At 40.1% G+C, this 26685-nt stretch overlaps 1 protein-coding gene across 6 annotated transcripts in view; it reads right to left on the reverse strand.

Annotated features, from left to right (window-relative positions):
• Nucleotides 1–26685, reverse strand: part of STIM1 (stromal interaction molecule 1) — a 213052-nt gene that overhangs the window by 49148 nt on the left and 137219 nt on the right. For all 6 annotated transcript variants that reach the window (XM_081098656.1, XM_081098657.1, XM_081098658.1 and 3 more), the window contains exon 3: nt 11369–11483. In XM_081098656.1, coding sequence (XP_080954782.1) covers nt 11369–11483 — 115 coding nt within the window. The remainder of the gene's footprint in view (nt 1–11368; nt 11484–26685) is intronic.

Genomic DNA, 26685 nt, shown 5'->3' on the forward strand with positions numbered 1-26685 from the left:
TCATAGCCAGTTAGCCTGGAGGTCAAATCACCCCCGGTATTGCCATACCGACAACAATCAAGGCTTAACTACAACAAGACTGCGCACAAAGACCACTAGGGGGTGCACCAAGAAAGCATAAAAAATGCGGAGACAAAGAAACAGGACAAAACTGTCAATGGAGGATATTGAGTTCAGAACCACACTTTTAAGGTCTCTTAAGAACTGTCTAGAAGCCACCGATAAATGTAGTGAGATCCTCAAGAAATCTAATAAATAAAATATTGAGGAACAGCGAGGCCTATTCGTTTATATATTGTCTGTGGCTACATTAAAGCTACAATAGCAGAGCTGAGCAGTTGTCACAGACACCATGTGGCTGGCAAAGCCTAAAATATTATGTGGTCCTTTAAAGAAAAAGTTTGTCATCTCGTTCTATTTATGCATCGAGGAGACCCTCGATGTTATGATAAAGAACCAACTAGAAATTAAGCATACACGGACTGAAATAACCAATACTATACAGACTCCCAACAGCAGACCAGAGGAGCGCAAGAATCAAGGCAAAGATTTGAAATGCGAAGGAGCAAAAAACACCCAACCAGAAAAGCAAAATGAAAAAAGAATTCGAAAATACGAAGATAGTGTAAGGAGCCTCTGGGACAGCTTCAAGCGTACCAACATCAGAATTATAGGGGTGCCAGAAGATGAGAGAGAGCAAGATATTGAAAAGCTATTTGAAGAAATAATGACAGAAAACTTCCCCTACCTGGTGAAAGAAATAGACTTACAGGTCCAGGAAGCACAAAGAACCCCAAACAAAAGGAATCCAAAGAGGACCACACCAAGACACATCATAATTAAAATGCCAAGAGCAAAAGACAAAGAGAGAATCTTAAAAGCAGCAAAGAAAGAAACTCAGTTACCTACAAGGGAATACCCATACGACTGTCAGCTGATTTCTCAACAGAAACTTTGCAGGCCAGAAGGGAATGGCAAGAAATATTCAAAGTGATGAATACCAAGAACCTACAACCAAGATTACTTTATCCAGCAAAGCTATCATTCAGAACTGAAGGTCAGATAAAGAGCTTCACAGATAAGGAAAAGCTAAAGGAGTTCATCACCACTAAACCAGTATTATATGAAATGCTGAAAGGTATCCTTTAAGAAGAGGAGGAAGAAGAAAAAAGTAAAGATACAAATTATGAACAACAAACATGCATCTATCAACAAGTGAATCTAAGAATCAAGTGAATAAATAATCTGGTGATCATAATAGAATCAGGGACATAGAAAGGGAATGGACTGACTATTCTTGTGGGGGAAAGGGGTGTGGGAGATGCGGGAAGAGACTGGACAAAAATTGTGCACCTATGGATGAGGACAGTGGGTGGGGAGTGAGGGCGGAGGGTGGGGCGGGAACTGGGAGGAGGGGAGTTATGGGGGGGAAAAAGAGGAACAAATGTAATAATCTGAACAATAAAGATTTAATTTAAAAAAAGAAAAAGAAAAAAAAAAGAAATTTCCAGATAGGGCTTCATAGTAAAAGTGAGCCTATTGGGATAAATACATTTTTTACTTATGAATCTTAGAGAAGTACACAAAATACTAAGAAGATGATCTGATTAGGACTCAGAATATAGACCTAAATGTTAGTTCCACATCTCCATCTTAGCTTAGATAACTCATTTAAAATCTTTGGGTCTTAGTTTCCTCTATAAGAGAAAAGTTGCATGAGACAGTTTCAAATGTCACTTTGCAATGAAAAACAAAACTTATGTAAATGCTTTAGAACGAGATGACAAACTTTTTCTTTAAAGGACCACATAATATTTTAGGCTTTGCCAGCCACATGGTGTCTGTGACAACTGCTCAGCTCTGCTATTGTAGCTTTAATGTAGCCACAGACAATATATAAACGAATAGGCCTCGCTGTTCCTCAATATTTTATTTACAAAAACAAGCAGCAGCCATGGTTTCCTGACCTCTGCTTTAGAACTTAAGAGTGGTCTGGGCTGACCTCAGAAGCCTGAACTGGTCTTACGTGGAATGTGGACTCTTGGCTTTGTTCTTTTCATGTAACAAAAGTAATACCATTGTTTGGATTTTTACAATACAGATGTGGATAATCAGTAAGTCTGTTGTCATCCTCAGCTTCTACCCTTGGTAACCACTGTTAATTAACTGTAATACTTTCTAAAATATAATACTTGCTGTATCCACTTTGGATAGAGGTCTGGCAGTTTCATACAAAAGTAAATATACCTCTACTCCATGACCCAGCAACTCTACTCCTACGTGTGTCTACTCAAGAGAAATGAAAGCATATATCCACTAAAATACTTGTATAGAAATATTCATAGTAGCTCCAAACTGGAAACAGCCCAAGTGTCCTGAATCAGCAGAAGAATGGACAAACTGGTATGTCCACACAATAGAATAGTACTCAACAGTAAAAAGGAACTAACTACAGATAACACAAAACCTGGACAACTTAGTTTAAAAAAGCTTTACCAAAGAGAATACATACTATATGATTTCACTTGTGAAAATCTAAAACAAGTAACACCTATGATGGAAAAAAAGCCCAAATTGGTGTTTGCCTTTAAGGCACGGGGATTGACTGGGAGGGGGTTGAACCATAAGTGAATGCATTTGTCAGAAGCCGCCTATTGGTACATTAGAGAATTGTATGTTTCACTAATGTAATTTTTCTCTCTCAATTTTAGTTAATATGCGTGCTAAAGTGTTTAGGGGTGAAGTCTACTGACATCTGCAACTTAAAATGCATAAAAAAATTAGATAAATGGTGAATATGTATAATAAGAGTGTTAAACTGGAGAATCTAGGTGGGTTTATGGGTCTTTACATTTTGTTCAACTCTTACGAATATTTGTAAATATTCCTAACTGAATCTTGGAGAAAAAGGAAAACATGAATACATTTGTGTTTCTCTTGATTTCCTACCCCCAATCGTGGACTCTTCTGAAGATGATTGTTTATCAATTTTCCTACCAGTCCTTTTTCAATGTATTTATATATGTATATCTCTGTGTGTAGAATATATAATAATAATTTTCTTTTCCATGTTTACATGAGTAATAGGAAAAATGTATCTTCTAGAATTTGCTCTTTGTTTTTTTCCACTTACTATGTGTTGGCCATATTTCCATGTCAATAAACATAGATTTATCTTAAAAAAAAAAAAAAAAAAAAGAATGTGGGCTTTGGACCCTGGCCAGGTGGCTCGGTTAGTTGGAGCATCTTCCCATACATCAAAAGGTTGCTAGTTAGATTCCTGGTCAGGACACATACCTAGGTTACAGGTTAGCTCCCTGGTTGGGATGTGTTTCCACATCCAATCAATGGTCCTTCCTCCCTTCCTTCCTTCCTTCCTTCCTTCCTTCCTTCCTTCCTTCCTTCCTCTTTTCTTTTCTTTTCTCTTTCTCTCTCTCTCTCTCTCTCTCTCTCTCTCTCTCTCTCTCTCTCATCAATAAAAATGTATTCTAGCATAAGGGTTAAAAAATAATAATAATAATGTGGGCTTTGGAATCAGGTGCCTTGGTTTGAATTTGGTATCTTCCACTTACTAGATGAAAAACCATGAGCAAGTTACTTAACCTTTCTGTGCCTTATTTTTTGTCACCTATAAAATGGCGAGAATCAGAGTTCTCACATCATAAGAGTACAGTGAAGATATGGGAAGCTCCTAGCATACATAAAAGCTACATAAATATATATTTTTTAATATATTTTATTGATTTTTTTTACAGAGAGGAAGGGAGAGAGATAGAGAGTTAGAAACATCGATCAGCTGCCTCTTGCACATCTCCCACTGGGGATGTGCCCGCAACCCAGGTACATGCCCTTGACCGGAATCGAACCTGGGACCTTTCAGTCCGCAGGCCGACGCTCTATCCACCGAGCCAAACCGGTTTTGGCTACATAAATATTAACTACGTATTATTATTTTCACCATTCATATATTCATTTATTCACCAAGCTTTCATTGGCTTCTAATCTAGTAGGTACTGGGTGAATTACTGGATACAGAAATCAATCTGCGTGATCTCCATTATAAAAGGCTCTCTTCTAAAGAAGGAGACATATAAGAAAATATATAATACAGTATGATAGGTGCTAGGTCAGAAGGATATATGGGGTGATGTGGGAGAAAGGAGTGAGTGACTAACAACCACAGTGAGTCAAAAAAAGCCATTTAAAACCTAGCTTTTTATCTGGCTACTCTGGATACAGAGCACTCCAAGACACCTTTAGAATCTTACCAAAGTGGTCTTCCCTAAAGATAGTTTGTGACCTAAACCTTTGGTTTGTCTCTCTGAATGGTTTGTCTCCTGGCTCTTACTAACAGCTTGTTATCTGTACCTAGAGTGAGGCAGAGATCTTCATTTTCTAATATGATGTCAATATCAAGCCCTGAATCATCATTGCAAAAAGAATCTGGCCCTTGGTCCTAGGCCTCATGTGATGGGTCCCCTAGGCTAACTGGCAAAAACCAGGTCTACATGGATGGCTACAGAGTAGTAAGAGAATCTAGGCTTTGGAACTGAATAAGCCAAACGATTTGTATAAGGTTGCACAAAGGTTGAGCCAAGGACAAATTTTTGTCTTCCACATCCCTACTCTGGACCAGGCCCTGTGCTAAGTGTTGGGGTAGCTATACAATAAAAGCCTAAGCGATCATTACAGTGGAATGACCAGTTGTTATGATGTGCACTGACCACCAGGGGGCACACGCTCAATGCAGGAGCGCTGCTCAGCCAGAAGCCGGGCTCACGGCTAGCAAGCACAGCAGCAGTGCTAAGGAAGAGCAAGCTGAGTGGTAAGGAGCGAGGGGTCTCGGACTATGAGAGGGCGCAGGCCGGGCTGAGGGACACCACCCCTCACCCAGTGCACAAATTTCATGCACCTGGCCTCCAGTAGAATCATATAAGGTGATGCTCTCAAGCAGTGTGGTGGGAAAAAGGGTAGGGGAACAGATCATTGTAATTAATGTGTTAGTGCTGCAATGAGATAAGAGTAAGAGACTATGGGAGCACAGAAGGCGGCATCTAACCTAGACTGTGGTTTCCAGGGAAGATTTCCTAAAGAAGGGGATATTTAAGTTGCGTCTTAATTGTCAAGTAGGATTTAACCAGATCAACAAAGGAGGAAGGGCAGGGGGAACAGTATATATGAAAGCATCAAGGAATGAAAGAAAATGACATATTATAGTAACTGCTGATAAATCAGTGCAGTTACAGAGAAAGAGATGTGATAGAGTAATAGAAAATAAGAAGAAAAAAAATAAGAAAGTAAGTGAGCCCTTGACAGTTTGGCTCAGTGGTTGGAGCATCAGCCCTCTAACTGAACGGTCGTGGATTCAATTCCAGTCAAGGGTAGACACCTCAGTTGCAGACTCATTCCCAGGCCCAGTCAGGGCGAGTGCAGGAGGCAACCAATCAATGTGTCTCTCTCTCTCCTCCTCCTTTCCACTCTCTCTAAAAATCAATGGAAAAAAATATCCTCAGATGAGGATTAACAACAAAAAAAGTGAGTCACAGAAATAAGATGGGTCTCTTATGCTAAACTAATCTAGCACAATGCCTAGTATATAGAAGTCATTCAGTTAATTGTTTTTTTTATGCAAGCATGTTTGCACAAATCATAGGAGAGAAACAGAAATTTTGGGGGACAATATGGAAACCCACAATATTACAATATAAAGAAATATTTTGTTTTTTTAGAGAGAAAGTGGGGGAGGGCAGGGAGAGGGAGAAACATCGATTTGATGTTCCACTTATTTATTCATTCACTGGTTGATTCCTGTATGTGCCTTGACCAGGGATCAAACCCGCAACCTTGGTGTATCAGGATGACATAAGGAAACTTTTAAGTTATAAAAGAAGATCACCAGATCTTTATTTATATGTATATATTGATCTTTTTTTTTTTTTAACCCAACTGAGGTTAATTTATTTTGAGATTACAAATGGACATTTGACTTCAATGCTCTGACATTTCAGGAATAAACATGAAAAAAAAGAGCAATGTCATTTTCTGTAATAATTTCTTTTATCAACAACTACTGAGCTTGCAGTAGCTTATTTTGTTGAATCCCAAATGAGACAGCAATTGTGATCTAAGCTTTACTATAAATTCTACACAAACTCAAGTGTTACCTGAACAACAGGAAAGCCAATATTTATCTTCTCAAAATAATATATAATTACTATATTGTGATTACACTGGAATTTACTTGTAACATCTTTAGCAATATCTTTATTTGTGCAGGTTCCATTTAAGAATATTTCTCCCACCCAGAAATTTGGTGTCCTAGCATGTTTGTTTCATTATTTAAAAAGAAAAAGAAAATAGGAAGCCTCTGAAAAAATGTAAGCAGAGACCTAGTCAGGTATTTATTTTAGAAAGATGTCTCTGGAACCAGTTATAGAATAGATTGTAATAGAGCTAGACTGGGCCAAGAAGAATAGTATGAAAGCATCCAAGCAAAAGATGATTAAGCCAAGACTTCTGGTGCAGGACAAGATGAAGTAACAAGAATAGAATTTACCATCCCCCTCCTGAAACTAAAAAAAAAGAACAAAACATATAAAACAATGGTTTTCAAGACATTGGAGATCAGCCTACAATGGACAGTAATCTTTGAGAGACGGTAAACAAATGAGGCAAGTCATACAATTGACTTCAGAGGGAAGAAATGGAAATACACTTTTGTAAAGTTCTTATACTATGAGACAAGGTATAATAATATGTTTTAAAAGTAGACTATGCCACCCTAACCAGTGTGGCTAGTGAATAGAGCATCGGCCTGCAGACTGAAGGGTCCCAGGTTCGATTCCAGTCAAGGGCATGTACCTTGGTTGTGGGCACATCCCCAGTGGGGAGTGTGCAGGAGACAGCTAAATCAGTGTTTCTCTCTCATCGATGTTTCTAACTCTCTATTACTCTCTGTAAAAAATCAATAAAATATATTTTTAAAAAATAAAATAAAAGTAGACTATGCCTGGCTGGTATAGCTCAGTGGTTGAGCCAGGTGTTATCAGCCCAACCTTTAGGGAGAAAAATGGGGTGGAGATTGATTTCCATCATGTGGCCAATGGGTCAATCAACCATGCCTATCCAATAGGACCCCAATAAAACTCTGCACACTGAGGCTCAGTTGAGCTTTCTGGTTAGCAATCACATTAATGATTGATGGACCAGAAGGATGATATGTCCTGATTCCACAGGGAGAGGACACAGAAACTCCACATTCAAGATCCTGGCAGACCTTGCCTTATTGGTCTCTTCTTTAAGCTGGTCCTAATTTTTATCCTTTGTAGTAAAACTTAAATCATATTTATAGCACTTTTCTGAGTCCTGTGAATCATTTAGTACAGCGATTTTCAACCTTTTTCATCTCATCATACACATAAACTACTAAAATTCTGCAGCACATCAAAAAATATATGTTTTGCCGGTCTCATACACACACACACACACACACAAAGGTATAATTTTGATTCATTCACACCAGACGGCTATTGTTGTGTTTGCTGTTGTCATTTTTTTTATTTGACAATCTAAGGGAAAATAGGTCAGTCCCCCTGACTAAATTGTCATTTATTGCATGTTTTAAAAATTCTTTCAACACACCAGTTGAAAATTGCTGGTTTTGCAAATTATCAAACATGAGGGGATAGTGGAAAACCCCTAATTTTATAGCTAGTTGGTCAGAGCACAGGTGGCCTGGAAACACCCAGAGCTTGTGGTTGGTTGGTATCTGAAGTAAGGGCAGTCTTGTTGGGGCCTGGGCCCTTAAATTATGAAGTCAGCATTAACTCTAAGTAATTAGTAACAGAATTGCATTACATTATTTCTTTTTTTAAAATATGTTTTTATTGCCGAAACCGGTTTGGCTCAGTGGATAGAGCATCGGCCTGTGGACTGAAAGGTCCCAGGTTCGATTCCGGTCAAGGGCATGTACCTGGGTTGCAGGCATATCCCCAGTAGGAGATGTGCAGGAGGCAGCTGATCGATGTTTCTCTGTCATCGATGTTTCTAACTCTCTATCTCTCTCCCTTCCTCTCTGTAAAAAATCAATAAAATATATTTTAAAAAAAATAAAATAAAATATGTTTTTATTGATTTCAGAGGGAGGAAGGGAGAGGGAGAGAGAGATAGAAACATCAATGATGAGAAAGAAGCATTGGTTGGCTGCTTCCTACATGCTCCCTAACGGGGATGGAGCCCACAACCCAGGGCATGTGTCCTGACCAGGAATCCAACCGTGACCTCCTGGCTCATGGGTCAATGCTCAATCACTGAGCCACACTGGCCAGGCTTTATTACATTATTTCACTTAATCACTCTCTCTGTCTCATTTTACTCATCTGTAAATGGAAATGAGGAAATATACTAAATTCTAAATCATAGTGTTTACACTTCATAAGATTTTTGAGAGAAATAAATTAGTTACAATATGTAAAGCACCCAGAACAGTGTCTAGCACATACTAAACACTACATAAACATTAGAGTCATTTTTGAGTTGTTGTTTCTATTATTAAAAGTCCAGAGTTGGCTAATGTAGAGATCACCAGGCTTTCCTGCTAAAATTTAAATAACACAGAGAAAAGACTGGCTCCTAACATTAGTCAGAAATCTTAACAACACTAATCACATCGATGGTACTGACATTGGCCAACTAATGTTCTGAACATAAATCAACACTGCTGCTATCTACATTATCTAGTGAAACTCAGACCAGCCAGTCTGAGCCAGTGCCAGAATTACATGCTTTTTGTAGCTCTGGAAATCATCATTCCAACGAGATTGGGGGCCTTGCTCTAAATAATGAAGCAAATTGTTGTGAGAAATAGTATACAAGATTCTCGCTTTTAGTTTTTTAAACCAGCAGGCATGACATATGATTAGCAAATCCTAATGGTACATCCTAGTATATATCACTTCTCAGCTTAGCTGCGAACTTCAATACTGTGCATTGTGTGGACCCTAAGAAAAAAGATTAATTTGATGTGAACCCTGAGAGGAAATTTATCTGAGGAAATGGGCTCCTCATAGTCAATTGAGGGCCCAAACTTTATAAATAATAAAAACCCTAATGGCCATTTTCAGACAGGGACTTCTCAGGCACTCTGTGTATGGGGAAGAACCTCAAAATGAACTCTTAGCTTCCCACACTTTGCCCCGTTTGCTTACATCATCTGAGTCAACAACTGCAGGCAAACCCTGGTTTCCTCTTTCTACCAAAAGACTGAGACCTGCCCTGTCTAATCAGAACTGCATAATTTGGATACCTCATGTACATAAAATAGATCTAATGGGAACCTGGGGTGGAACTTTCACAATAAAAGGCAGCCTCATCTTTGTCTCCAAGGAACATAATCTAGGTTGCTACCTGAATCTGTGTTTCCCAGGCTGCAGCTTCCTTTGCTCAATTAAATGCTCTGAATTCTTTATTATGATCTAAAAGTAATTTTTATTTACAACTGAAATGTTTTTTTCTGCTCATCAGTAATGGGGACCAACTCGTGAAAACTCACTTCATTGTTGTCTATCTTCCTGTCATATAGAACACAGTTGGAAGTGTTTCAAATAGTTGCTAAGTCCATAAATAAACTTCTTACTAGAAAATTGTCCTGGGCTGTTTTCTAGTCTTATTATTTAGTCCCTCTGTTTCTGCCCTTTCTTGATCTCTTTTCCTGCCAGCTACTTCTGTATGAGTCAGGAATGTTCTCCCTGCCATCTTTCATTCTAAGTTCCTACTTATGAAACCCACTCTTGAAACCCAGGCGCCATGTCCTCATGTTAGTACAGAAAAATAAGTAAATTAAAATTACATGGTAGTAATAGGAGATTTTTCCTGGCAGTGCTAGTATAATTCCAAAGATAATTTCACTGATGGATTTCTCATCAGTAGACAGCCTGAGTTTCTAAGGAGCTATTACAAAAAAGCCTCCACCATGAACTCAGCTTCTAAAGATTTCCAAGAAGCTGTCCATATAACTAATTTATGCTTCTTCTAAACTGATAAAAACACAGAGTTAATAAGAACTATCAGCCTGCCCATCCTAGTACCAGGATTAGAATATAAGTCTACTTCAAATTTAATGCTTTTAATCTATATTTTAGAAGATCCCTTCCAGATCTAAAATTCAATAATTCTACCGTAATAATTTAAGCAGAAATAGAAACTACTAATTCCTACCAAAACTGGTCTTCTCTACCACCAGGCCAGTGCTTTCAACCAAGATGGTATGGAAAAGCACTGGCCTAGAGAACAGAGGACCAAGTCTAAGTCCTGGCTCTACTATTAGCTAAATGCATGACAACTAATAGTAATTTTATAAATCTAGGCCCGAGGTTCCTCATCTGCAAAACCAGGGACCCTGGAGGTCACTTAATGTTTAAATCCGCTTAGTATCAACACCTACCCTAACAGTAGGGAAGAGATTGCTTCCAATTCTACTGGTATCAAAAGAAGCTCTAGCCACACATAAAAACAGAGAGAAGTCCTGTTTTTCCTTTCCCTGTCAAGTATCACACAATAAGACATGTTCTTCCACTCAGAATTCTGAAGCAAATATTCCAGAAAAAATAACAGTCATGGTTTAGCGGTTTTACACATGAAAAAGATCAAAAGTTTTTATTCAATAAGTTCAACATGAGTCAGCAGAATGATATGACTGCTGAAGGGCCAGTATCTAATCAGATTGTACTAATAGACACACAGGGTCCAGAACTGAGGAGCTGATGGTTCTGCTCCACTCTGTGCTGATCAAACCCTACCAGAGGGACTGTATGCAACTCTAGTAGCTCTGAACTAAGAAAGACATTAACAATAATGTTCACAGGCAGGAAACCCAGGAGGAGGAGGAGGCTGATAAAACATTTTTTCTTCTAAGAACTAGGGCTACTTAACCTAAAAAAGGGAGACTCAGGGGAGAGACCATCTTTCTTCCAATCTTTGAATCATCTAAGACTCAGCAGAGCTGGGACCAAATGGGAAGCTATAGAAGAAAGGGGCTGCCTCAAATGGCCAGCAAGCTCCCTATCTCTGGAGATGAAGAAGCAGAAACTGGGGGTGGAGGGGAATATTGAGGAGAAGGATAGGGATAGGATTGAATTCAATTATAATTCCAGTGAAGAATTACCTCAGTTCTGTTTGGAGCACCTTCCCCCATTCCCAGCACAATGACTATTCATTCTTATCTAGTGACTGTATATAGAAACATTTCAATAATTTGCTCTTTACTAAGCATTTCATACTCATGTCCTTTTAAAGCCAAGTTGCTGCCTATCTTCTTCTCTCTTCTCTAAATCTGCCAGCAACTAGGATGGACAACCAGGCTGCCTATTACCTTCTGAGGACTTCCAGGCCTTCCATAGGTCCTCCACGCTGATGAGCTTATCCTCACCATGGAAGGTGTTGTGTTTCACCGTCGGGTCATGGTAATTGAGGTCTTCCCTCAGGAACTGCAAGGAAAAAGTGCACAAGTCACAAGAGATACCTAGGAGCCAGCCCACCAAGATAGCCATAAAGGTCATTGAGCTATCCACAGCACACCCTCTCTGCCCCATGCACAAGTATATCACATCGTTCATGTATCCTTCCATGTGCCTATATCCTAGTTTCCAACTAGATAGCCTTTTCTTTTTTGTAATATGTTTCACTTGAAAAAATAAATATGAGTAGGAAATTTCTTCATTTTTTAATTATGGAAAGATAATAAATGATTGTTAACTGGAATTCAATAAGCCAGAAGAGGAAAGAAGGGAGAAAGAATTAACAATGTTTGAACACTTATTTATACACTAAGCAATATTCTAAGAAATTCTACAGTATTTTCTCATCTAATTCTCACAACTAATGAATTATCATATCTGTTTTACAAATGAGAACAGTAATATTCTCAAACATAATGCAGTTGGCCCCAAATCACATTAAGTTTCTTTAGACAGGTTAAATTATTTGCTGGGAGGGAGGGAGGGAGGGAGGGAGGGAGGGAGGGAGGGAGGGAGGGAGACAGAGAGAGCTGAGAGACACATAGACTGGTTGCCTCCCACACGCACCCTGACTGGGGCTAGGGATTGAACCTGCAAGAATATGCAACCCAAGTATGTGCCCTTAACGGGAAATCAAACCTGTGACCCTTCAGTGCTCAGGCCAATGTTCTAACCAGCCAGGGAAGCCCAGTTTTTGAGTTACTTCACCTGATGGCCAAGTAGACAGAGATGAGCTGTCCCTACTGAGTCATACCCAGATTGCAAATACATGCCAAAATAAATGTTGTTTTAAGCCACTAAGCTTTGGGGAAGTTTGTTATACAACATTACATTACTGAAACAGTTGTTCAAGGTTATAGCTGATAAGTGATGGAGTTAGTATTTCAACCCAAGATATCTGGTTTTACAGTCCAAATTTCCCCCCTGTACTGCATATGCTGTCCTTTAATTACCCGGATTTCTTTTCATAATATACTCCTACAGGAAAGAAGAAAAACAAAAGGAATCTAGGTTCTCCATTCTTTTGTACTAACCCATATTTCTAGCTTTTAGAAATTTAACTGGTAATTAATTTCATGAATACTCAATCAGCCTGATCACTATAACCTCATTAGTATGTAAAGGACTGAACACTGATCACTGCTTTCCACCGAGCCTCAAACATCAAAGAAATGTGCAGTTCTGATCACTACTCTCACAAAAGCACATTTTAGTAGGATTTTCAGGAAATGTCTTCCTCTCCATCTTTCTTTATCTGGGGTTCAGAAAAGGGCCTGAACCCAGAGTAATGCCAATAAATGTTGTTGACTAAATGAACAGATGATTGCCAGTATGGTCCCAGATTCCCTGGAACCATAAACAAGCATTTATGGCTTTGCAGACATTGAGACAGCTGGGCTTAATGACCTAGGCAAGAAGTTTGAAGAGAGTCCACAATGGAGCATTCTCAACCTAGTCAGAGTATAGCCTGCTATGCACAAGAACTATAATGTAGCACTGTCCAATAAAACCTTCTACAATGATGGACATGTTCAATATCTGTCCTGTCTAAACAGTTGCCATTAGGCCCGTGGTCGACAAACTGCAGCTCGCAAGCCACATGTGGCTCTTTGGCCCCTTGAGTGTGGATCTGCCACAAAATACCACAGGCGGGCGCGCACATACAGTGCAATTGAAACTTTGTGGCCCATGCGCAAAAGTCGGTATTTTGTGGAAGAGCCGGTATTTTGTGGAAGATCCACACTAAAGAGGCCAAAGAGCCGCATGTGGCTCACGAGCCACGGTTTGCCAAGCCACAGTTTGCAGACCACTGCACTAGGCACATATGGCTATTGAGCGTTCATAATGTGGCTTGTATGGCTAAATAACTTGAAATTTTAAAACATTAATTTAGATTTAAATGGCTACATGTTAGAGTGCAGCTCTAACATATTCTATCAACTACCTGGCATATGGGTATGGTCAGCTATACCTCAAAGGAGGCTAGAATGATGTAGAGAAATCAAGATCTCTGGTTAGGTAAGATGGTGAAAGCAATGTTCACATACAGTACACAGGTTGAACTGCTCTTTGTGCCCTCTCGCCACAACTAAATTAAAGTACCTCTGACATCAGAGGGTTAGGTTCTCCAGCTCCCCAACTCTCATTTAAAAGTGTTGATAAAAGCTATTTTTTAATAAAGATTAAGTAGGTCACATGGTGAAGATCCCAGAGCAAGGAGATTTTGTCAATTCTTAGGAAAATAAGCTATTTAAAGTATTTTTTTATTTTTTAACTAGATACCCGGTGCACAAAAATTTGTGCACTTGGGGGGGGGGGTCCCTCAGCCTGGCCTGTGCCCTCTCGCAGTCTGGGACCCTCGGGGGATGACCATCTGCTGGCTTAGGCCCGCTCCCTGGAGGGGTTGGGCCTAAGCTGGCAGTCAGACATCCCTCTGGTAGCCCAGGAACCCTTGGGGGATGTCCACTTGCCAGCAGGGAGCAGGCCTAAACTGCAGTTGGACATCCTTAGCGCTGCTGAGGAGGCAGGAGAGGCTCCCACCACCACCACTGTACTGGCAGCCATCAGCCTGGCTTGTGGCTGAGCAGAGCTCCCCCTGTGGGAGTGCACTGACCACCAGGGGGCAGCTCCTGCATTGAGCATCTGCCCCCTGGTGGTCAGTGTGTGTCATAGTGACCAGTCATTCCCAGTCATTCTGCTGTTAGGGTCAGTTTGCATATTACCCTTTTATTATATAGGAGTGCCTAGCCAGCCTGGGTGAGGGGCTGATGGCTGTTTGTAGGCTGGTCACAGCACCTTCAGTGTGGGGGTCCCCACTGGGGTGCCTGGCTAGCCTGGGTGAGGGGCTGAGGGCCGTTTTCAGGCTGGCCACACCCCCTTCAGGGTGCGGGGGGGGGGGGGTCCTGCTGGGGTGCCTGACCAGTCTGGGTGAGTGGCTGATAGCAGTTTGCAGGCTGGCCAAGTCCTCCAGCAGGGGCCCTCACCCCATGAGGGTGTGGACAGCCTGGGTGAGTGGCTGATGGCTGTTTGCAGGCAGGCCACAGCCCCTTCAGGGTGGGGTTCCCCGCTGGGGTGCCTGGCCAGCCTGGGTGAGGGGCTGATGGTTGTTGGCAGGCTGGCCACAGCCCCTTCAGGGTGGGGGGTCCTGCTGGGGTGCCTGGCGAGTCTGGGTGAGGGGCTGATGGCTGTTTGCAGGCTGACCAAACTCCCCAGGGGGACCCTCACCCCATGAGGGTGTGGCCATCCTGAGTGAGGGGCTGATGGCTGTTTCCAGGCTGGCCACACCCCAGCCACCCAAGCTCCCAGTGGAGGCTGGCTGGAAGCAGGTATCTGGGATTTATTTGTCTTCTATAATTGAAACTTTGTTGCCATGAGCAGAGGCCACAGCCACCTCAGGGCAGGCAGGAAGCTTGGCTTCCTCTATCGCCCGGGCAACCAAGCCTCCTGCTTGCTCCAGCTCCATGGCTGCCAGCCGCCATCTTGGTTGGGGTAATTTGCATATAGTCGCTCTGATTGGCTGGTGGGCGTGGCTTGGGACATAGCAAAGGTACGGTCAATTAGCATCTTTGTCTTTTATTAGTGTAGATCAGGGGTCCTCAAACTTTTTAAACAGGGGGCCAGTTCACTGTCCCTCAGACCGCTGGAGGGCCAGACTATAGTTTAAAAAAACTATGAACAAATTCCTATGCACACTGCACATATCTTATTTTGAAGTAAAAAAACAAAATGGGAACAAATACAATATTTGTATTTGCATGTGGCCCGCGGGCTGTAGCTTGAAGACCCCTTCCTCCCTTCCTCTCAGCTTTTAGGCCATCTGACATTCAATTTATTATGTGCTATAAGTTGTGAACCTTAACATTTTCCCCAAGTTGCCACCCAGTTATTATAAACCCATTTGTTAAATTATTTGTCTTCCATTCCGTTTTGAAAAACATCTATAATAATAAAAGCATAATATGCTAATTAGACCGGACATCCTTCCTTCCGGATGCAGCCAGGGCTGCAGCTGCGGGATGGAGGCAGCCGCTGTGGCTGCGAGGGAGGGATCCAGGCAGCCGTCACTGCTGCAAAGGCCTACTCTTGTACAAATTTCGTGCATCAGGCCTCTAGTGATTTAATAATAAATTAAGCCCGTACATATAGGACATATTTCTAGGTTCTCCATTCTTTTTTACTAACCCATATTTCCATTTTTGTGCTAACATTTGACTATTTTATTATACTTTTTATTTTACTTTATACTTAAAAAGTTTTTTTCCAATATCTGGGCCCCATCATCCCTTGGCTCTTCTATTTCAATATTGTTAATTTTCTTGAGAGTCTAATTGTTCTTACTGGGGACCTAAAGTGATGAGTTCATTAGACCTTAAACACAGACATTGAGACATCTCAGCGAAGACACAGTCACAGGCAGTCTGAGACAGCCAGTCTGGGGACATAAATGTATTCATTTATTCAACAAATATAAGATTTCTATGTGCCAGGCATAGTTCCAGGCATTAGAAATGCAGTAAGTAGTAAACAGCACATAGAAATTTTTGTCTTCATTGAGCCAACGTAACAGTGAAGTGCTCACTCTCTCTTACCCCAGCTTGTTCAAACGTGCTGTTGTTTCCATGGTCCTTAGGTTAATAGCTCCTGCTTTACACATACTAATCATGAGAGGAATTCTGCTTGGGGCTTGAGTTTTTACAAAAACAGCCCCTCCCATTTTCCCTTCTGTTGATATAAAAGAAGCCTGAACTCTGTACTTTCTTAAGATGGATTTGAGAAAAAAAAAATTAAAAAAGAACAAATAAAACAAAAAAAGATGGATTTGAGGTTTAGGACTCCTATCTGCTCAATGGTACATACTCAATCAATAAACCTTTTCTTACTCCAAACTGACATTTTGAATTTGGGTCTTTTAAAACATTGGGCACACAAACTTTGGACCAGTAACACTAACATCCTATTTGGGTAAAAAAGACAATAATTTATTTAAAGCAAGAATAAAAGCATAAAGAATGCTAAGAGTAGTGGTATTAATGGTTTGTCATTTTAAATAAAGGAGTCAAAGAAAGTCTCATTAAGAAAGTGGCTTTTAAGCAAATATCTGAAGGAGATGTTGGAGAAAAGCAGGCAGAATAACTGGAAGAAGAGTATCCTGAGAATAGGGATGACAAATACAAAGGCCCTGAGGCAAGGAGATACTTAGTATGTTCAATGAATAGCCAGGAGACCAGTGTAGATTATGAGGATCTGGGTTAGAGCCTAAGAGGACCAAAAAAGGATACGTATACCATAAAGAACCTGTTGAATGATTCTCTCTTATCATTGATGTTTCTATCTCTCTCTCCCTCTCCCTTCCTCTATGAAATTAATAAAAAATATATTAAAAAGCATAAATCAAACTAAAAATTTTTAAGGATTACAGATTTATCTCTTTAAAATATATCCCAAGCCTCTCTGAGCCTTTTCCTCTCAAAATGAAGGCTAACTATCCCTCTCATTTGTGTGTGAGAAGGGTTAAATGGAACCTGTTAACAGAAGTCATAAACTGCCTTTGGATGTATCTTTTAATGGCCCTCAGAGCATTTTATAAATTGCATCTTTTTAAAAATAAAAAACCTTTACCAAAAAAAAAAGAGGCCAGCTTTCCAGGCTAGTTAAAGAAAAAAAAAAATCAAAATATCTAATAACAAATCTGTTATATGTAGAATAAAAAGCATATTTTATGAAAAGTATATTTTTCCAAACAAAAATTGTGGGGAAGGATGGCATTGTTTTACATTTTGTAAATATGTTTAGTGTCTGGCCAAATACATTACAGCTACAATCTCATATTTAGTTCTATATTTAATCTATTTTAATGTGTTGTTTTGGTTGAAATAGTTGAATAAAATATGACCTCTCACAGATAAAGTTGGGAGAGGAGTGTTTTAATAGTAATTTCAGACAATTGTGGATATTTGTCTTGATACTACATCAAAATTTAACAGACTGTATTTTTTGAAAGATTATCTGCATTATGGGATCTGAAGCCACAGCAATAACTTTTTTTCCCAATACATTAAAATCCATTGTCTATCTTGCACTTTTGGGGAAAAAAAAAAAAGATCTAGGAGAACTGAGCTCCATTAACAACTTTAGAATTTTATATAGAAGAGACTTGAGACTTAAGAGCAGCAATTTTATTAGAAGGGAGGGTGGTGGCTAAAGGATTTGTCATAAAGTAGTGTTTGCCTAGCCAACACATTGTTTTTATGTATATCGTTCATTACAAATTAATTTTAAAATGCAATGTTTTATGAAGATGTTTTTATTCACATTTTACTTAAAATTAAAAAAATCAACTGTCCATATTGTAATTTGGGGCAGCTTGGAAGTGGGGGAGTTGGTGTTAAGATAATGAGGACCTTAAGACCTTTCCCCCTTGGCACTTCTAGGTTCACATATCTACCTGGTGACAATCTGCCAGAGCTGAGCAACAGTCATCTCCTTCTAAAGTGGCACGTGCTCTCTAGTTTGCCACAGCTCCCACACTCACAGATTTATGTATGTGCATTTGTACAGTCCATATTACTCAGTTATGATACCCCCAGCCCCTCAGAGGCATGGAGCTTGTGACTCCTCATGTACACAAAAGCACTCTGTAGATTTTATTATTTTTTTTTATAAGTATATATTTTTTAAATATATTTTATTGATTTTCTACAGAAAGGAAGGGAGAGGGATAGAGAGCCAGAAACATCGATGAGAGAGAAACATCAATCAGCTGCCTCCTGCACACCTCCCACTGGGGATGTGCCCGCAACCAAGGTACATGCCCCTGACCGGAATCGAACCCGGGACCCTTGAGTCCGCAGGCCGACGCTCTATCCACTGAGCCAAACCGGTTTCAGCCACTCTGTAGATTTTAAAGTACAACCAGAATGTTAGTTGTGATTATTATTGTAAGAAGGGTGAGATGAGGATATAAAAGAGAAAAAACTTCCTGATCAAAGGTGACTCTTCTGTGTTCCTACAGCCACCTTGTATACCCTTATTAGTCTTGTTATTTGTCTGTCTCCCCTACTAAACTATACATCAAGCATGTCAAACTCAAAGGTTAACACGGGCCAAATAAACAAGGTTTAAGTTTATGTGAGCCGCAAAAAAACAAACGTTTCAATTTTCATAGAAACGTAGGTTTATTTTGATAGAGACATGCTGAATACAAAGGGCTGAAATAAATGAGTAATCATTAACATAAAATAATAGAACATTTTAATAAAAATTAATATTTTTTCTTAAACATTAACTTACCAGACACTGAATAACTGCACAAATTAATAAGCGTAACACAAATAAACCTATTTTTTCTTGTTCTCCAAAAGTGAAATATTTCCTGTTGCATACACCAAGCAAGTCAATACAAGACTAATGACCTGGCAATCTGCTGCTAAAATATTCACTGCTAATATTAATGGAGAGAAATGGTGCACCTGCATGTATGGGAAATAAATGCAACATGATTATAGTAATCAGTCATTAAGGAATGTTGTAGTTTGTTATTGATAATTATGTATAACAGGATATTGTAAAAATTAAGTTACAAAATTTTTATTAAAACATTCTTACATACCGTTAAATTGGCCGGGCCACAAAAATATTCGTTGTGGGTCGCATGTGGCCCATGGGCCATGAGTTTGACATGCTTGCTATACATCCTCTGATAGAAGGTCCCAGTTACCCAGCCATAAACATAGCATACAAGAACATAGTGCTGGACTAGAACTCCAATGTTCAATATACTTGAGATGGGCATTACCACCGTATTACTCTAAACACTGTCCTACATCAGCTAATAGCTAAAGTCTTATTTAAGACCAAGTTTAAAGGCAACAAAAAGCAAAAACAAAACCAAAGAGGCAACATTTGGCTCCATGAGGATTTACTATTTCAGACTCAGAACAAGCAGCTCTTCTCTCAGGGAGTTCTAAGGAGGCTCCCTAAAAGTCTTGGCTTACCATAGGGAATGCAGCATTGGCTAGAACTTCAAGTTAATAGCTCTCTGAAGAGCCAAGAGAACAGCTGTCTCTAAGTATATTTAGCTCTATGAGTTCAGAAAAATGATCTTCCTGGTGATGGCACAAAGCATGCAACCCATCCCAAGTGTTAAGCAGTAGTGAAATGTGGGTGAGAACAGTGAAGAAAGGAAACATATCTCTATAGTCCCCACAAAACAGGCCCAACCAGTTTTATCAGTGAACAGAATTCACTGATATAAAGCCAGAAGAGAAGTAACATATCTTTGGGTGCAAGGATCTGGGCAGGTCTCTTGGGTTCTTAGAACCATTTAATCCTCCCTACCCTTTCCCACCTTGTTCCCCACTTGCTCACCTTCCATGTCTCCCAAACCAAACCTCACCACCTCCACTCCCACTCCCCCCCCCAAATACACACAATACATATTTAGAACCCATAAGACACATGTCCCAGACCTGAGAAGCTTCCTGACTCATATTCACCTCTTGTATATCTAGCAAGAACCCACATTTTAGCTGCAACAGCTCTGAATGACATCTATAGATAGTGCCAGGACATGGATGTCTTAGAGGTGAATCTGTCTCCAGTGAGATAAACTACTACTTAAGGGCAGGGAAAGGACAGCCATTTCTCACTCACCTTGGTACATCAGTCTCACTTCTGCCACTTAGTCACCAGAATGACCTTTGTAAAGTACAAATCTAACTATACTAAAGCAACTACTTAAAATCTCATGGTTCCCCATTACCTACATGATAAAGCCTTAGCTTCTTGGCCTGGCATTCAAGGCCTTTTACAATCTGGGCCATAAACTAACTTCCTGGTCACTATCCTTCCCTACCTAATACCTACACTCCAGACCAAGGGTCAGGAAACTATGGTTATGGGTCAAATCCAGCTTACTACTTATTTTTGTAAATAAAGTTTTTCTGGGTATTTTTGTTGTTGTTAATCCTCACCTGAGGATATTTTTTTGATTGCTTTCAGACAGGGAGAGAGGGAGGGAGGGGAGAAACACACATCAACTGGTTGCCTCCTGCAGGTGCTCTAACCAGGGAGTGAACCCAAAACCCAGGTACGTGCCCTTGATCGGAAATCGAACCCACAACCCTTTGGTGAGTGGGCTGACACTCTAACTACTGAGGTATACCTGCCAGAGCTGAAAATAAAGTTTTATTACAAAACAGCAACACTCATTCATTTATATATAGTTTATAGCTGCTTTCGTGTTAGAAAGGCAAAGTTGAGTTGTTGTGATAGAGATTGTATGACCAGCAAAGCCTAAACTATTGATTGACTGTCTGGCTCTTTATAAAAAAAGTTTGGCAATATTTGCTCTAGACACATCAAGCCACTTCAGGCTCCTTGAACAAACCATGCTTATTTATACCTCTATAACTTTACATAAGGTGCTCCATATAAAATGTTTTCTCCCTCTCTTTATCTGCTAAAGAAAAAGTCACTGCCTCTGTGAAGTTTTCCAGACCTCTCCCAAGCAAGTGAACTGTGCTATCCTATTTGTTCTCTCATGTCTCAGGGAACACATCTATAACAATACTTATCCCATCATAATATAACTTCTATTTAATTACACCCCTCTTACTTTCCTAAGCAACTCAAATATAGAAAGTATTTTATTTGTCATTTATCTCTTTACCCATCATCTTGCATATTCTTTGGGACACCCAAATGAATAACTGATTTAGCTCCATAAACTCACCTCACCTCCAAGCATAGGGCCTGGCACAGAGCAGGATATGTGGTTATTAAATAACTAAATGAATGTCTCTCACTTGAGTTTTCCCTACAACACCGAGCAGCGCTTAGCTTACAACTACTAGTCAATGCACATTCTGTTACTTCATAGGAGGAAGAAAAAGATTTCCAAATATTTGGCCAGTCTAAAATAAAGATAGTCAGTTAGGGGCCAGAGGGTTACACTGGCTTGGACTCAGTTAGCATAATGGTTCAGAGTTTGATTCGAGAGCCACGCTGCCTGGGTTTGAATCCTAGTTCCACCAGTTACTTTCAGTGTATCATGCACATCATTTGTAAAATGGAGATAATAGTATGTAATATAAAACTTCATAATACCATCATTTGAGGGTATTATAAACGAGTTAATTTACAAAAAGAACTTAGAATAGTGGACTGACGCTCTAACCACTGAGTCACACCTGCCAGAGCTGTAAATAAACTTTACAGCTTTGGTGGCATAAAATAAGCTCTCCTATGTGTAAATTAAGTTTTCCTAAATATTAATAGATTTAATATACTATAAGAGAAATAGAAAAATACTAAAAATGTGCCCAGCCTCTCAGTTGTTCCCCATCCTACCATCCCTATGCATGGCTTTCTAAGATCCTGGGAAACAAACCCAGCCAAGCACTCACCAGCAGAAAAACCTTCTAGATTCCATTGCCAAAAAGGAACACCAACTTCAAAAAACATGGTTAAAAAGTTGAGGGCTCACCATGTGTTCTTTGTGAATACCACTCACTTTTGGAAAGTGAGAGGGTAGGCTTTGGAACAAAATATATAAAAGAAAAAAATTCATGCCCCACTTTAAGAACCTACTAGCTCCTTATCTCCAAAATATATAGGGAATTCATTCAACTTAACAAAAGGAAGACAAACAATTCAATTAAAAAGTGGGCAAAGGACTTATATAGACACTTCTCCAAAGTGGACATACAGAAAGCCAAGAGACATATGAAAAAATGCTCAAAGTCACTAATCATCTGAGAGATGCAAATCAAAACGACAATGAGATATCACCTTACACCTGTCAGAATGGCTATGATCAACAAATCAACCAACGACAAGTGTTGGCAAGGTTGTAAAGAAAAAGGGAACCCCAGTATACTGCTGGTGGGAATGTAGACTGGTATAGCCACTGTGGAAAACAGTATGGAGTTTCTTCAAAAAATTAAAAATGGAACTTCTATTGACCCAGTCATCCCACTTCTAGGAATTATCCTAAGAAGCCTGAAACACTCATCAGAAAGAATATATGCACCCTAGTGGATAAAAAAACTATGGTACATTTACACAATGGAATACTACGCAGCAATAAAAAAGAAAGAACTCTTACCATTTGCAACAGCATGGATGGACCTGGAGAGTATTATGCTAAGTGAAATAAGCCAGTCAGAGAAAGGTAAGTATCACATGATCTCACTTATATGTGGAATCTAATGAACCAAATAAACTGATGATCAAAAATAGACCCAGAGACATAGAAGCATGAACAGACTGTTGAACCTCAGAGGGAAGGCAGAGGAGGGTGGGTGGGAAGAGATCAACCCACGAACTTGTATGCATATATGCATAACCCATGGACACAGACAATGGCGTGGTGAGGGTCTGGGGTGGAGGGACGGGAGTGGACTAGAAGAGGTTTATGGGGGGGAAGGAGGACCTATGTAATACTTTCAACAATAAATATTTAAAAAACCAACAACCTCATCCTACCCAGTTTGGCTCGGTGGATAGAGCGTCAGCCTGCGGACTGAAGGGTCCCAGGTTCGATTCCGGTCAAGGGCATGTACCTTGGTTGCGGGCACATCCCCAGTAGGGGGTGTGCAGGAGGCAGTTGATTGATGTTTCTCTATTATTGATGTTTCTAACTCTCTATCCCTCTCCCTTCCTCTCTGTAAAAAATCAATAAAATTTAAAAAAATTAAAAAAACAACAACCTCCTAGCTGCTAATCAACTCCTAGAGGAAGAATTTAAGCAATACTCCCCCCCCCCTACCCCCCTACTCAAAAACAGTCCTCAAGAATAAAATCTCCAATTAGAGTATCATAGCACCACAAAGAAGGCAGAAGGGTGTAGTGAAGACATTTGGAGTTCTAGAAGCCATTATTAAGAAGAATTTATTCATTCATTTGCACAACAAACTTTATAGAGCAGTTAATTTGTGGCATGTTCTGTGCTGGGAACCAAGGACACAAACATCAATTAGACATACTGAGAGCACCTAGGTAAGACAGAGCCCCACTCTGCCCACCCCCTCAGCGTGTTTCACTCCCACTAATCATGAAGCTTCTTACAGTCACAGACAGCAGAAAGCTTGTGAAGTGACATACAGGAAAAAGAATGTCACAGATACAGACTCGGATCCCATCTCTGCCACATACTCACTATGTCCCCTTGAGCCTATAAAATGCAGATACCCCAGAGTTCCAAAGTGGAGAAAATGAAATCATTTAAGGCACAGTCCTTCACAGTGCCTATATGTAAAAGGTGCTTCATGTTTGACTATTTTGAACGTGGGTCCCTGGGCAAGAGGGCTCATACTGTGGAAAATGGTGTATCCTGAAAGAACCAGCACTCAGCCTCTGAGTCCCAGTAGCTTCTAAACTTAGCTCCTCCTCCTCAAGATTCCACGTGGGTAGATGAAAGAAGGCACAGTTCTCACCCAGTAAAAGCCACTCTGCTGGGGTGAATGCCTACCTGATCTACACCTGGGAGGGCCTGATGCTGCTGGGCACTGAGAGGAAAAGAGGAGAAGCTGCACAATACCTGCTATTGAAATTTACACTGCATTATAGTTTACAAAGGATTCTTTACATCCATTATCTCATATTAGCCATTGAAGGTATATATTACCAGTCTCTACCTTATACATGAAGAAATTATTCTCTAGACCAAGCATGTCAAACTTGCGGCCCACGGGCCACATGAGGCCCACAACAAATATTTTTGCAGCCCAGCTAATATAACGGTATGTAAGAAACATTTTAATAAAAATTTTATAACTTAATTTTTACAATATCCTGTTATACATAATTATTAATAACGAACTACAACTTTCCTTAATGACTGATTACTTTAATTATGTTGCATTCATTTCCCTTACATGCAGGTGCACCGTTTCTCTCCACTAATACTAGCAGCGAATATTTTAGCAGCCGATTGCCAGGTCATTAGTCTTGTATTGACTTGCTTGGTGTATGCAACAGAAAATATTTCGCTTTTGGAGAGCAAGAAAAATAGGTCTATTTGCATTATGCTTATTAATTTGTGCAGTTATTCAGTGTCTAGTAAATTAATGTTCAAGAAAATATTAATTTTTATTAAAATGTTCTATTATTTTATGTTAATGATTACTCATTTATTTCAGCTCTTTGTATTCAGCATGTCTCTATCAAAATAAACCTATGTTTTTATGAAAATTGAAGCTTTTGTTTTTTTGTGGCCCACATAAACTTCAACCTTGTTTATTTGGCTTGTATTAGCCTTTGAGCTTGACATGCTTGCTCTAGACTCTTCCCTACATGATGTTTCCCAAACTTATATTTTTGCCTACTGCCTTTACTCATAAGTTTCCTTTTTCCTGAAATTCTCCTCCTTCTTTCTTCATCAGTAAACCTCTGTTCATCATTAAAAAACAAGTCCCAGTTTCACCTGCTCTGCAAAGCCTCCTCCTGACATACCTTCATCAGAGTTAGAGCCATCTCTACTTACAATCCTACTAGCTCATTACTTTTGGGATGAAATCCAAGTTTCTCAATAAAATCTGGCTAATGCCTGTCTTTCCAACCTCTCCCTCCCTGTCCCCCTATTACATTTATTTTTATCTTTTTTCTTGTTTAAAGTATTACAAATAGTTGTACATATGTCTCCTCTTCTTCCCCCCATTGACCTTCTCCCAGCACATGCTCTTACCCCACCCCATCCCTATTACATTTTATGTTCAAAGAACTAATGGCGCACAGATCCCTAAGGACATCACACTCATCCCTCCACTTAGTATACCCTTTTTACCACTGTCCAGGTTGACTCCTATTCATCTTCCAAAATTCATCTTAGGCATCACCTCTGCTGGGTAGCCTTTCCTGGCACACTAGGACAGTGAAATGCCCTTTTCTGCATTTCCAGGGCATGCAGTGCTAATCTCTTGTCACAATACCTTTTAGGATTGAACATGAATATGTTTCTGCTTCACTAATATGTGTCTTCCTTATTAGTCTTTGCATATCCAGTACCCAGCATAGAGCAGACACTAAATATGTTTGGAGAAAGAAGGGAAGGAGAACAAATAAGGGAAGGGTCATTGATCCTCAAGTGAATCAGACTTTGCATTGGAAACGAATTGTTCCTAATGCTATGAAGTATACTGAATGTGATGCGCATACAGATACAGACACAGGGATTTGCATGAATACATGCAAACCAGTTAAGTCTGAAGGCAAGCAGGGCCCTCCGAGTCAGCTGCTGGTTCCTCTTTAGACAAACACAAACCAGTTAGGTCTGAAGGCAAGCAGGGCCCTCAGAGTCAGCTGCTGGTTCCTCCTTAGACAGGAATACCTGAAGCAGGGCTTTCCTCTCTCTCCTCCTGGCTTGACCATTTTTGGCTGTTGAATGACCACTGCATTTGGCCTACCACTTTGTAGGGCCCAGATCCTGCCTACACGAACAGTATCTTTGATTCCTGATTACATTTCCAGCTCTGCTCTTACCTCTAGGTCCTGCATACTGTACTGTAGCCTAACCTTTTGCTTCTAACCTCCTTAGTCCTCAACCTGGCTTCTGGGCTTCTCTCAGTTCCTATCACCTTGGCTCAATGTTCCTCCCCTCCTCCACTTCTTGTCATACACAGACATGTCTAAATACAAAAAGACACATACAATACAGAAAAGCACAAAATGATGTATACACACATACAAAGAAACAAACATGAAGGCACAGAGAGACATATACACATATGTAGGCACTCACGAAATGTTACAGGCATCAATAGGATTGCCATCCAGAATAGGCAAAGCAGACTCACCAACAAAATGGAGAGAAAAGAAAACAACAGTCTGCACAGTAAGAAAGAATATCCCTGCCTGTCAAAGCAAACCACCGTCTGGGTTTTCCTAGAAACATGAGAGATACCATCTGGGGGAGCTGCTGCTTCCTCCTGTATCTGGCTAAGGCACTGGGACAGATTGCAAACTATGCCTATACTCCCTCTGATGTGTATGTAGTTCAACTTGTTTAGCAACTGGTATACTTTCCTGTGTCTGGTTGACAATGTGTCTTTTGCTACACCAGCACATGTTAGATTACCTCTTATTCCTCTTGAAATTCCCACAGTCCCCTGTCCACACCGCCATTATAGCCCCTAAAATGTGTTATTGTCATTGCCAGTTTATATGTCTGCCT

The sequence above is a fragment of the Myotis nattereri genome (assembly GCF_964212035.1).
Source record: "Myotis nattereri genome assembly, chromosome: 9".
NCBI lineage: Eukaryota > Metazoa > Chordata > Mammalia > Chiroptera > Vespertilionidae > Myotis > Myotis nattereri.